The 13,906-nt window shown below is 35.7% G+C and overlaps 2 protein-coding genes across 10 annotated transcripts; one reads left to right on the top strand and one right to left on the bottom strand.

Moving 5' to 3' along the window:
* The first annotated feature begins 515 nt into the window (after window positions 1-515).
* On the top strand, window positions 516-4,534 carry LOC111496069 (hypersensitive-induced response protein 2). 3 transcript variants are annotated; one of them, XM_023146338.1, is made up of 7 exons: window positions 516-692; window positions 1,399-1,466; window positions 2,299-2,502; window positions 2,672-2,792; window positions 3,548-3,639; window positions 3,724-3,820; window positions 3,913-4,534. In XM_023146338.1, exons 3-7 carry the CDS (start codon window positions 2,314-2,316, stop codon window positions 4,269-4,271), a joined length of 858 nt encoding a protein of 285 aa, XP_023002106.1. In that variant the 5' UTR covers window positions 516-692; window positions 1,399-1,466; window positions 2,299-2,313; the 3' UTR covers window positions 4,272-4,534. The 3 variants fall into 3 exon arrangements, with proteins under 3 accessions (XP_023002106.1, XP_023002107.1, XP_023002105.1); XM_023146339.1 differs by lacking the exon at window positions 1,399-1,466; XM_023146337.1 differs by lacking the exon at window positions 516-692 and having other exon boundaries at window positions 1,302-1,466.
* A 2,789-nt stretch (window positions 4,535-7,323) lies between these two features.
* LOC111496067 (hypersensitive-induced response protein 2-like) lies at window positions 7,324-13,705 on the bottom strand. 7 transcript variants are annotated; one of them, XM_023146333.1, is made up of 7 exons: window positions 13,624-13,681; window positions 13,431-13,494; window positions 9,021-9,223; window positions 8,731-8,851; window positions 8,178-8,269; window positions 7,997-8,093; window positions 7,324-7,903 (listed from the first exon to the last, which is right to left on the bottom strand). In XM_023146333.1, the coding sequence occupies exons 3-7, from the start codon at window positions 9,207-9,209 to the stop codon at window positions 7,545-7,547; spliced, it is 858 nt and encodes a 285-aa protein (XP_023002101.1). In that variant the 5' UTR covers window positions 9,210-9,223; window positions 13,431-13,494; window positions 13,624-13,681; the 3' UTR covers window positions 7,324-7,544. The 7 variants fall into 7 exon arrangements, with proteins under 7 accessions (XP_023002101.1, XP_023002103.1, XP_023002099.1 ...); XM_023146335.1 differs by having other exon boundaries at window positions 13,425-13,494; window positions 13,624-13,642; XM_023146331.1 differs by having other exon boundaries at window positions 13,425-13,705.
* Between the last annotated feature and the right edge of the window lie 201 nt (window positions 13,706-13,906).

Genomic DNA, 13,906 nt, shown 5'->3' with positions numbered 1-13,906 from the left:
TTTTTTTTTTTTTTTTTTTTTTTTTTTTTTTTTTTTTTTTTTTTTTTTTTTTTTTTTTTTTTTTTTTGTTGTTGTTGTTAAGAATAGAAATAGGAATAGGAAGGTATATAATTTCATAGATATTTATAACTTAAATAAGATTCAAGCAAAAATATAAAATAATTAAATATTAGGAAAAAAATAAAATATACGGTAAATTAAATCATAAATAGAGAATATTAAAATATAATATTTAATATATATTTTATAAATAATTATTTTTAAAGTTTATAAAACTTTTTTTAAGACAAAATAATTGTTTAAAGAGATTTAATATTTTTTAAATTATTAATTTAGTCTTATAATAATATTTAAAAACCAGATCATAATGAGCTAACATATAAAGTGTATGTATATATATATATATATATATATATTATTTTAGTATTTTTTTAATTAAAAAAAAAAAAAAAAGAATTGGCGGACGGAAAAGTCGAGATAAAAACGCGGTAACCTAACCAGAAAGAGAAAAGTATAAGCGTTGGAAATGTGACAGTCCGTCGTCTTCCCATTTGTTTCTTCCACCAAATTTTATCTCTTTCTGCCTTCCTTCAATTCCCACCCGACTCTTCCCATTTCCCATTTTATACCCTCCATTTCACTGTTTTTCTTCATTCTCACACCCCTTTTCTTCCACATTTCCTTGTTTTAAGGTCAGTCTAACAACTTTAATCCCTTTCCCTTTTCATTTCCTTGCATAATTGCTTTAATTTTCGCTATCTCCGCCTTTTTCTTCAATTTTTACTCATCAATTTACTTTGATTTTTGAGTTTGATACTTCAGGTGATTCGGTTCTCATATTTGTTGTTAAATCCGCTCTGGGTTTGTAAATTTTCTTCGGTTTCGATTCTCTGTTTCTTGTTCAATTGTATATTTTAGTGGTTTAATTGTACAACAAGGGATAATGAACTCTGTTTTTGCTGGATGAATTGTTTGTCGAAGTAAATTTTGGAATGGAAGATATTGTTCGATTCGTTTTTTTTTTTTCTTTTTGTATTGCGGTCTCCACTAAGTAAACCTGTGTACGTGTGAAATTCTTTATTATCCTTTTGGAAAAATATGTGGTGCTTGCTTTTCTAAGGCAATCTTTTCAATAAGCAACCAATGAGAGTTTACTTTGACTTCTTCTAACATCTATCCGTCAAAACTTTATGGTGGAGTTTGTGGTGGGACCAAATATTTGACCGACCGTATTTCATCCACATCATAATTCAAGTCTTGCATCGGAATCATTAGAAAAATTATCGAAAGGATTATTTTTTTCTTTTTTGTTAAATCATTTCAGGGCCTTGCAATTGAGAAGGCAAGGGATATAGTTTTGCTTGTTTTTCTTTTTGTGTTCTTTTTCTGCTCATCCAGCCAAAAAACAATTGAAGTGCTTCTGGATTTTAACTGCTCTCTGTCCTCAATATGGATACCCGTGCAAGGTCTTAAATTTTATGATTTGAGGCTTGAAGCCCATTTCTTTTTCTTTTTCTCCTCCAATTTTTCTCTTCTTAAATCTGGTTCACTTCAAACTGGATATAATAAAAGGAAGTTAGTGTGATTTGTTTGAGTTTTCTTCAAAACCTCATGATCATCATTTTCTAACCAAAGATCTTAGTATAGATGTATAACGGCCCAAGCCTACCGTTAGCAGATATTTTTTTCCCCTTTCGGGCTGACCCACAAAGTGTTTAAAATGCGTATGTTATGGAGAGTTTTCAAAGATCTTAGGTTAGATATTCCGATTTGAATCGTGTATGATTGGAATTGGGGAGCTTCACTCACCAATGTTTGACTGACTATAAATTTCTAAAAGTCTGGTTACTGAATGTTCTTTAGTTTTTCTCCATCTCTCAGCTTTAGGAGCATTTAAATGAAGTTGATTGGCCTTCGATTAAGAATATGTATGGTAGGAAGAGGGAAAGATGTGTTGAATGAATCAAAGGTTTTATGTGTTGGCCCACGTTAGTTACTAATTAGGCTGTTAGTGGGAATTGATTATTTTGTTCCTTGGCTCTTGTAATCCCTATCTAATTGTTAATAATAGAAATGATTTCTAACACAAGTTTTGGTATTAAATTTTAGAAAATTTCATATTAAATTGTGAGAGGAGACTTCATTTATAGTGTCTTGAGCATCAAAAGAAGAGTTGATGATTTGAGTTAAATTGTAAATATAATTTTCTCGAGGAAGATAACAAGTTCAAAAGCATTTTTCTTTCTTCTCTGACTATGTTCTTTGTTTGATGATCATGGATTTCTCTTGTCATAACAGTTGATAACTCTAAAAATGGGTCAAGCATTTGGTTGCATTCAAGTCGACCAGTCAACTGTAGCCATTAGAGAAACATTTGGTAAGTACGACGATGTGCTTCAACCTGGTTGCCATTGTCTACCTTGGTGCCTTGGAAGCCAGGTAGCTGGTCATCTCTCTTTACGTGTCCAGCAACTTGATGTTCGCTGTGAGACAAAGACAAAGGTTTGTTGACTGCAAAAAATTAACAATTGATTGACTTCTTTTCTAAGATTATCTGTACAAGGGCTTATCCATGAAGAAGAATAAGAAGCTCCTTAAGCTAGAGGTTCAGGCTATTAATGTTTATTAGTTTACTATTCTTAATGTTAGTTTATTTTCTGGATCTGTTCAGGATAATGTTTTTGTCACTGTCGTTGCCTCTATTCAATACCGAGCCCTGGCAGACAAGGCTTCAGATGCTTTTTATAAGCTTAGCAATACAAGAGAACAGATCCAAGCTTATGTCTTTGATGGTATACTTCTTTTTTTCAGTACTTTACGAGAAATTTAATTTTGATAGTGTCTTTTATTGGGCTGATTTTGATGGGTTCTACTCCAGGGAACATTTACTGTTGTGTTTAATGATAACTCCCTCAATGAAATAAATAATTATTTGCCAGGGCAAGAAATTCTAACTAGCATAACTAATGTTTAAAGTTTAGCCGTTAGCACCAATCCTCTTCAGCTTATTACTCACCGTCTATTGTTAAAAAAAACTTGAGTCCACTGATAGTGGGGTGTACAACCAACCCGACAAACTAACCACCCGGACCAACCCAACCCAAATTATAGGGGTTGGGTTGGGTTGGGTTATTTTTTTTTAACCCGAATTGACTTCGTTCGGTTTCGGGTCCATAGGACAAAAACTTGAGGCTTGTTTTATAACCATTTTTTTTTTTTTGAGAAAAGACATTCTAGACCCCATATGTTTTGTGTTGTATTCATTTTTTAGTAGTTTTTTGAAATAAAATCTTAGCTAAATTTACCGAGACCGTAACGGCCTAGGTCCACCATTAGCAGATATTATCGTCTTTGAGCTTTTCCTTTCAGGCTTCCCCTTAAGGCTTTAAAACGCGTATGCTAGAGGAAGGTTTCCACACCCTTATAAATGGTGTTTTGTTCTCCTCCTCAACCAACGTGGACATCACATTGACAAATTTTTAAAAGCACTTATAGTTTTTTGAAGTTGGGTTACTAAGGCTGATGTTCTGTTGTTTTATTCTTTTAGTTATTAGGGCAAGTGTTCCAAAGTTGGACCTTGATTCAACTTTCGAACAGAAGAATGATATTGCAAAAGCTGTGGAAGACGAATTAGAGAAGGTAAATTTCTTCTTTTCTTCATGATTCAGAATTAACCAACTGGAGAAAGTGAACTTTTTTGTATATTGTGTTTTGGTCAAGTAGGCCATGTCAGCTTATGGGTATGAGATAGTTCAGACTCTGATTGTGGACATTGAGCCAGATGAGCATGTAAAGAGAGCAATGAATGAAATCAATGCAGGTAGTAAAAGACTGAGCAGTCAATGATAAATGGCTTGTATTTGCCTTTGGCTATGCAAATCTTTGACGTGTATCATTTCCCTGTATAAACAGCTGCAAGAATGAGAGTTGCTGCAAGTGAGAAAGCTGAAGCAGAGAAGATACTGCAGATTAAGAGAGCCGAAGGAGACGCCGAATCCAAGTATCTGGCAGGGCTCGGTATTGCACGGCAGCGTCAAGCCATTGTCGATGGGCTCAGAGACAGCGTGCTAGCATTTGCCGAAAACGTCCCCGGAACGACATCTAAGGATGTCATGGACATGGTTCTGGTAACCCAATACTTCGACACGATGAAGGAAATCGGAGCATCGTCGAAGTCTAATTCGGTTTTCATCCCACACGGACCTGGTGCAGTAAAAGATATAGCTTCACAGATCAGAGATGGTCTTCTCCAAGCAAGCCAAACTCAGTAGATTGGTGAAGATTGAAGACACTTGTGAAGATGATATACAAAGTATATAAAAGGTGGCATGTGATTAATGATTTTGGCTTGTTTTAGTTGCAAATTTCTGTGTTGTGTAGTGCATTGTTTCTCTTAAACGATCTATAAATATTTACTAATATTATTTACCTTATGAGTAGATGGAAAGCATGAAGTATAAAAGTTATATCATATTGGAAGTGTTTGTATGGGAGCTTTCTTAGACCAAGTTTTTAATGCAATCCTGTTAAACAAGCTTCTTGCTTATATCTTCTAATTTGAATGTTTGGTTTCATTTTAGCTCTAGGTCAGTTTGGGATATAATTAGGAAACATAATATAAAAGACTGAAACACAAAGATGGATTGACACTCTAAAAGGATTCTCTGTGTGGATGCACAACGCTAGAGCACTCCTCCACCTTGACCAGCAGCTATGAACACTTGAAAAAATAAAGGGGAAAAAGGTGAGTATATAAACATACCTAGTAAGCAACCTACTTATATGCTCTCACGGCATCCTTGACCTAGCAAAATACTACAAACTTTACTCTAGGCTCTAGGTATATTGCTCTTGTTGTGTGTCATAATCGCGGTTTCTAGGCAACGGATCTGGCGATTGTGCGGCACTCACTCTCAGCACTGAGTGGGTTAAGCCTACTTCGAAGTACGTTGTCTACAGTCAGGCAACGTGAATACAAACATCGAGTCTCGATTTCAAGAGAAGATTTTAGAAAGTGAGGGAGAGAGGTTTTAGAAAAAGTTTTGAAAGCAAGAAAGAGAGAGATTGGTGTTATATGGGAATGTAAGCAAAAAGTCAACAACAACGGCTTACTGCATATAACTTATCGAGTAGGGAGAAGTTGACAATTAGTCGTATCTCCCTATAGTACATTTTGAGGCATTTCATGTCTACCAGGCATAGCCATGACATCGCCAAAACGTCATACTCTTAAAGAAAATAAGAAAGAATGAATAGAACATGAAAGCGGTAAAAGAAAGCAATAAAGTAGTACAAGGCAAAGGTTTCGGTGTGTCACGGGCATGCGGCCATGGGCAACATGCCTTGGACAAGCATGACCGTGACACTGTGCATAGTCTTGGGAAGCCAGTTTAGCCTACATAGCAGTAACTAGTGTTTGATGTTGAGGCGTTACCTTAACGAACTCTCTCTAACAGGTGGGGATAAGATGGTGAGTGCTAGCTTGCTTGTCATCCATGAGAAGTATCTAACAAACTCATCCCACATGCCATGTAGTCATCCAAGGTTGGGTGTGCTACCCTCTATACATGCTCTCGCATGTCACCCATTCACAAGACAGATCCACCATGTAGGGTAATCCAGCCAAACTATCACATCACATATCCCTAACCAGCCTCATGCCTAGCTCTACGGCAAAATACCAAAGTGGAAAAGAAAGTTGAAGCTCCACAGACACTATACGAGCTGCTATCAACCTAGAAGGCTACCTTTGTCTTTTAGGGTTGTCGTGGTGGTCTTCTAAGTCTCTAGGGTGGTTGGTAGTCTTGACTTGGATTCACTTCTTCAGTATCCTCAATTCTGATTCTCCGAGTTTGGATCAATTAGAAGCACTAGAGGCCACTCCCTTTAATCCTCTCTTACGATTCTAATGCACTCGGTCTGCTGGAGGAGTTTCATCCTAGGTCATAAAATAGCCAAACTAACATTGTCACCCTACTTAAACCGATTCTACTACTTATTCTCTATAGGAGAATCACAAATTCAATCACCTGGAGTCAATGTACAATCAACCATGCATACAATCACGCATGTTCAACGGGGCGATATCATCCATCAAGCTTTTAGAGCACAAATACACAAATTATCATCCTACGTTTTAGCATAATTATGTACGAGTAATAGAGAAACAATTCATTACATCAAGCGAGGATTAAATCAGACAGGCCGCTAACAAGTATGCTTATTCTCTAGCTTATCCAATCGTCCTAGGCTCAGGTCATACCAAATCTATCCACCTAGGGTTTAGTTTTACTAGCATGCATGGAATTCCAAGCAATCCCCACAAGTATTACTTCTTGGAATCATGTGTTACTTACTTGAATGACCCGTGCCTTCCTAAACTAGCTTTTACGTGTGATAGAAGCTCCAAAGTTCCTGAAATTTCTCCCGTAGGTTTTAATTCAAGTAAAATTAGGGTTAGTATTGAAATCGAGATGAAAAATTGACAAGTGGAGGCCAAACAGATAAAAAAAAAAAACTCACACAATCAACACGCGCGAGAGGTCTTACAAGCGTTATCGCAACACTTGTCGTTGCCCAAGGCCATATCGCACTTCTCTGCTTTGCTGCTAACACGTGTCCCTAGCGCTCCCAGACACGTTCTCTACCCAGCCGTGCGACAAGTGTCCCTCTGGTTTTGATCAGTAATCTACTTTCTAGATATATTTTTCTTATAATTTTTAGGCAATCACATCTCATTATAAATGCCTCCAAACTTCGAGATTTAATCATTCTAACAAAAATTTGTAGTGTCACAAAATTCCAATTTCCACCTTGATTCTTGGCCAAGTTTTTCCTAGATGAACATATCAAAATTTCAAGTTCTATGTCTCAAGAACACTCTCAAATCTTTGGAAAAACTAAATCTAAAGACTCTTACATCTTTGAGAGAGAACAAGGGACTACACAAATAGATAACGTGAGGAACTACTACTATATGTAAAATAAACCAACTTTTAGAGGGGACAAGTGACTACATAAGTAGTTCATTAAAAAACTAGACTACATAAGTAGTTCATTAAAAAACTACTATTATTTATAGGATAAACCAGCCTTGAGAGGAGACAAAGGGCTACATAAATAGTTTACGATCAGGAAATTTCTAAACTAGGCCCGAACTATAATAACTTTTTAAGGATGCAATGAACCCTTATAAGTAGGTTGCTACCACTCCAGTAATAATATTTCATTTCAGATAATATTAACACAAAGCCCTTTGCAACGCTGCATGATCTTGATTCAGATCTAAAGATAAACCGAGAACCGACATTCAGCTAGAATATATGAGTTCCAATATCATGCAACTTTTATACTTCATGGTTTCCATCTACTCGTAAGGTAAATAATATCAATAAGCTTTGTTATATCAATTAAGAGAAACAGAAATTTATTCAAACAAATCTACATACGAAAGAAATTTGCAGCTTAAACAAACCACCACCGAACCCATTATTCACATGCAATCTTTTATATACTTTTGTATCCCATCTTCAATCCTCACCAATCTACTGAGTTCGGCTTCCTTGGAGAAGACCATCTCTGATCTGTGAAGTTATATCTTTAACTGCACCAGGTCCATGTGGGATGAAAACCGAATTAGTCTTTGACGATGCTCCGATTTCTTTCATCGTGTCGAAGTATTGGGTCACAAGAACCATGTCCATGACATCCTTAGATGTCGTTCCAGGGACATTTTCGGCAAATGCTAGCACACTGTCTCTGAGCCCATCGACAATGGCTTGACGCTGCCGTGCAATACCAAGCCCTGCCAGATACTTGGATTCGGCATCTCCTTCGGCTCTCTTAATCTGCAGTATCTTCTCTGCTTCAGCTTTCTCATTTGCAGCAACTCTCATTCTCGCAGCTGTTTATACAATAAAATGATACACAAGTCAAAGATTTGCATAACCAAAGGCAACACAAGCCCTTTATCATTGATTGCTCAGTCTTTTACTACCTGCATTGATTTCATTCATGGCTCTCTTTACATGCACATCTGGCTCAATGTCCACAATCAGAGTCTGAACTATCTCAAACCCATAAGCTGACATGGCCTACTTGACCAAAACACAATATAGAAAAAAGTTCACTTTCTCCAGTTGGTTAATTCTGAATCATGAAGAAAAGAAGAAATTTACCTTCTCCAGTTCGTCTTCCACAGCTTTTGCAATATCATTCTTCTGTTCAAAAGTTGAATCAAGGTCCAACTTTGGAACACTTGCCCTAATAACTAAAAGAATAAAACAATCGAACATCAGCTTTAGTTACTGCTCAACGAATTTATGAGCAAATTAGCGTCAACAAAGTGCTTAGAGAAAACTTGGAGATAAATCTCCTCTCGTTCATAGTTTAATAACATTTTTGAAATCTTATCCCAACTACATAAGCTAGAACTGCTTTTAAAAATTTAGCTAAGATTCAAAAACTACTAAAAATAGACTACAGCACAACAAAATTGTGTCTAAAATGACTTTTCTGAAAAAGAATGGTTATCAAACAAGCCTCAAGTTTTTCTAACAATTATTTATTCCATTGGGCATATATCACTAAACACAACGGTAAATGTTATCTAGAGTAGTACCCATCAATACATAGTAGGTGAGGAAAGAGGAAGCAGCACAATAAAAAACACTAATGAAATTAAATTTTCGAAAAGAATACTGAACAAAAAGAACTTCAAACAGAATATACCATCAAAGACATAAGCTTGGATCTGTTCTCTTGTATTGCTTAGCTTATAAAAAGCATCTGAAGCCTTGTCTGCCAGGGCTCGGTATTGAATAGAGGCAACGACGGTGACAAAAACATTATCCTGAACAGATCCAGAAAACAAACTAACATTGAAAATAATAAACTAGTAAGCATTAATACTCTGAACATCTAGCACAAGGAGCTTCTTATTCTTCTTCATGAATAAACCCTTGTACAGATAATCTTAGAAAAGAAGTCAATCAATTGTTGATTTTTTGCAGGCAACAAACCTTCGTCTTTGTCTCACAGCGAACATCAAGTTGCTGGACACGTAAAGAGAGATAACCAGCTACCTGGCTTCCAAGGCACCAAGGTAGACAATGGCAACCAGGTTCAAGTACGTCATCAAACTTCCCAAATGTTTCTCTGATGGCTATAGTTGACTGGTCGACTTGAATGCAACCAAATGCTTGACCCATTTTAGAGTTATCAACTGTTATATCAAGAGAAGTCCATGATCATCAAACAAAGACCATCAGAGAAGAAAGAAGAACATTTTTCACAATTTAATGTATAATTTTAAAAGAAATTTAATATCTAAACTTAAAGGATTCGAGTGTTCCCTAACCTTCCAAAACGCTCCCTAACAGAGTAGTAAAAAAAAGAACCTCCTTTCTCTAATGCTCCACTATATACAAAATACTCAATTCCCACACAACAGCCTACTTAGTAACTAACATGGGCCCATACAAAAACCCTTAATTCAGTCAGCACCTCTTCCACTCTTGCTACCATACACATTCTTAAACGAAGGCCTATCAACTTCATTACATGCGCCTAATACTGAGAGATGGAAAAAAAAACTAAATAATATTCAGTAATTGAACTTTTAGAAGAACATTTACAGAGCCATTCCTACATTGGTGAGTGAAGCTCCTCCAACACCAAAGCTGCATGTTCAGTAATCAAACTTTATGAATGATCTTACCTTATTTAAAACTTTAAAACACAAAAGCCAAACAGCTTGGCATGATATATACCAACACCAAATCTGCATATTCAAACAAGAGATTTCGTGCAGGTAATTATTCTTAGAAATTAACTTCCTCAATTCCAATCATATGCAATTCAAGTGGGAATATCTAACCCAAGCTTTCTACTAAGATCTTCATGTCAGAAGTGAAGATTATATGGTTATGAAGAAAACTGAAACAAATCACATTAACTTCCTTCTAATTCATTTTGAAGTGGTCCAGATTCATGAAGATTAAAATTGGAGGAGAAAAGGCAAAAGAAATAGGCCTCACGCATCAAAATCATCAAATTTAAGACCTTGCATGGGCACCTGTCATATTTCCTGCATAAATATATCTGATTGGAATTTGGTGGCCTCTTGTGTTCTTAGTCTCAGAACGTTAAGACTATGTTTCAAAAATTTAGGCTGGTGGGGGGGTTGGCGATTTTCAGATTTATGACTTTCGTTATCTGAGATCTGACAGAAGCTGGACATGAAGACGGAAAAATGTGAAGGACTTCCCATGTTGGAGAAGCTGGAACAGGAACAATGGCAGACACTTAGCTTGGAAGGCATAGGCATAACTGCATAGGTTAGGAAGAAATCTTTTACTCGTCCCAATTGGCTGTGGTTTTAGCTGTTTTCCAACAGACTATACATGTAATACTGCTAAAAGTCCTTGGTTTACCATCAAAACATTCCAGGCCTCCTTTTATTACCGCTGTTCTAGTAAGGGAAGGCAAGGGCAGAGGAGAGAACTGTTGATTGAATTATAATGTGCTGATATTTAAGTTCCCAAGAAAATAGAACATTGTGGAACATCAAATTTACAAAACCATGTTCATGTAGGGAACTAGAAAAACAGATGTCCCTGCTTAATATGTTAGGAAATGCAGAACTTTGTACTGGATCATCTTTTCGAAACAAGAAAAAGAAAACTTTTCAATGATATAGAAATTACCATAAAAAATGCAATTAATGTTCATCACAAACAGGGTTTCATTACTAAACAATTTGTGTAATTTGCACCCAAAAAAGGTACCAAATTTAACCTTTTCACCTACATCTCCCCATTTCTTTCCTTACGTACAAAAATTATTGAATCTTTTTTCTATCTTTAACTCCCATATTGCTTTAAAGAGATTTTCTCATACAATGTCCATCTACATCTTTTTCCAACACACTCCTGCCAGCTGCTGCATACGCTCTTTACTGAGTTGTTAAACACATTCAGGAGATTCAAAATCATTTAGTAGCAATTTGTCCTGAAATCCTTGTTGAACAGAATATGATTTTGAGACAAATTTTTTCGGCATCTTCTCTGCTGCATTAAGAGCTTGTAAACAGCAAGTCCATAATAAAACTTTCACCTTCTTTGGAACCTCCTTTCAAACCAATTTTCTAGCCTTTCCTCTCAAAAAATTTCCTTTTTCATTAATTTCTACAAGTGGTCTTAATCTTAAATCTGCCAGCTTTCCAAGCAAAGCCTTGTAGACAAATTTCTCCTTTCAAGTTATATGCCATGAATTTGTTTCTTTATCCTAAGACTCCTTCACAAATCCTTCTTATCCTGTTGCCATTCCAAAAACGCAGTAAAACATTTTTTTCATAGTCCATTTCTCAGTGCACTGATTATCCCAGGATGAGGTTGTTGTCCCCATGCCTCGCCTCAAAGCCGAAAGCATCTCAACTGATAGTCCGACTTCAGAAAGTAACCATCATGAAATGGAAAAACTTGCATTTTTCATCACCTCACTCCCACCGGGATGGGTCATATTCAAATTTGCTTCCAACACCTTCACAGCAAAGCTCAGTCTTCTCCTTACGAAATCTCGAAAGCCATTTAACCCGGAGAGCCTCATTAAACTCCCTGATATTTCTCATTCCCATACCCCCACTCCCACAGCCTCCACCAGACATTCTGTAATCTAGTATATCATCTCACCAAATTGTTTATCTTCATTTTTTTTCATCCCAAACCAAATGCCTTTTGTATCTCGCCCAAACCCCACATATTCCAGCTAAGTATCTTCATGGAAAATCCAGGAGAATAATTTCACTTGTGAATGTACGTCTATGTAACTTATGAACTACAGAGCTAATAAAAACCTACTCCCATAAGTTTAACTGATAAAAATAAATCAAAACAACTAAAAATGGATGTTAAAAATTCTGAAGGAGGTAAAGCTCTCCTTTGGGTCAGTTTCTTGGCACATGTGAAGGAAAAACAACGTCTTATCCTCTTGATGTAAAAAGATCAAAACCTCCTAAATTATAAGCTCAGATTGAAATCAGAAACTTCATCTTCAAAAAAAAGAAAAATTCAAAGCCAAAGACACTATATCAAATTTTTAAAATTAGATGATCATAAGAGAATATTCATGTTAGATCCATATACAGCAGATGAATATGGAACTTCATCTTAAGGAAAGAAGTCAGCCCATAAAGCACCACTAGCCATTATATTATTAGATGTTATCATACGCCAATTTGCAATACGAAAAGGACTCAGCACAAGCCTTATATGTCACCGAGACACTTGAAGAAAATAACGAATTGTGTTCCCATAAACGCCCTAGAATCCAAAACTCTACCACAAATAGGAAATTCCTTGGATTAGCTGTCGAATGGCTTCATAATTAAAACATGAAACAACCAAAAAATTACAAATCTACACGAAAAAGGAAGCCAAACACAGTTAAAGCAAGGAGATGAACGAATATCGTAACATTGAAAAAAGACAAAGTAATCCAGACAGATTCAAGAAACTTCTTTTGCAATCAAGAGCAAAGCATTCTTGCGGGAGAAAGTCAACGCATATACTTAAAAACGAGAAATGGTGCAGAAGATTGAAGCAACGCTCACCAAAAATCACTACTAAATAAAGTCGAAAAAATCAGAAACTCAAGGTCTAAAACATCCCTTACCTTCTCAGTTGCAAGGCTCTGAAATTTAACAAAAACAATAAATCCTTATATAATTTTTCCAACGACTCCTATGACGACTTGGAATCTTGATGTGGTTGAAAAACAGTAGCGAGCACGAAATGAGCTGTCAAATATTTGGTCCCACCACAAACCCCACCAAAAAAAAAAAATTGATGGATAAGTATTAGAAGTAAAAGTAAACTCTAATTGATTGCTTATTGGAAAGATACAACAATAAATCCTTATTGATTGCTTTGAACTGGTCCAATAACAGAGATTTAGAAAAGCAAGCGCCACATATCATCCAAAAGGGCAATTACTTCAATTTCATGATTTCACTTTGACAAATAATTCATCCAGCAAAAACAGAGTCCATTATCCATTGTTGCACAAGTAAACTCGTAAAATAGACAATTGCACAAAAAAAAAAAAAAAAAAAAAAAAAAAAAAAAAAAAAAAAAANAAAAAAAAAAAAAAAAAAAAAAAAAAAAAAAAAAAAAAAAAAAAAAAAAAAAAAAAAAAAAAAAGAGAGAGAGAGAAATAGATTCGAGAATCGAAACTGAAGCATATTTACAAACGAAGATCGGATTTAACAACAAATATCAAAACCGAACCATCTGAAAGGAATAAGACCCTAATTCTTAGCCGGCGGTAAATTCATGAGTAAGAATCCAAGAAAAAAGCCGGAGATAACAAAAATTGAAGGCAAATATGGAAGGAAATGTAAAGGGAAAGGGATTGAAAGTTCTTACACTGGCCTTAAAAGTATTGTGCTTCCCGGTGGGAGAATCGAAAAGGGAAAAGGATTCAGATTACGGAAATCTGCGAGGAAAGGGGTAAAAGAATGAACAACAACTGTGAAATGGATTCTTTAAAATGGGAATTGGAAAGGATTGCGTGGGAATCGAAGGAAGGCGAGAACAGAGATGCAACAGAAAACGAAGAACCGACACTTTCCCAAAGCTTATACTTCTCGTTCATTCCGTTGTGCGGCGAAATGCTGGTTAGCGTGCTTTGATTTGGTCTTTTCCAGATAACGCCCAAGGCAGGCCTCTCGACATTTTTTTTTTTTTTTTTTTTTTTTTAGTATTATTATAAATAAACTTATTTTGAAAATAAAATTATTTTAATATTATTGGGTAAAAGAATATCCAAGTATATAATATATTCTTTAATTTTAGATAGTGTTGTTGACTATTTTATTTTTATTAAGTTAAATTATTAAAATAATTTT

The sequence above is a fragment of the Cucurbita maxima genome, unplaced genomic scaffold, assembly GCF_002738345.1.
Source record: "Cucurbita maxima cultivar Rimu unplaced genomic scaffold, Cmax_1.0 Cma_Scf00022, whole genome shotgun sequence".
NCBI lineage: Eukaryota > Viridiplantae > Streptophyta > Magnoliopsida > Cucurbitales > Cucurbitaceae > Cucurbita > Cucurbita maxima.
This window is presented reverse-complemented; position numbering and strand designations above follow the sequence as displayed.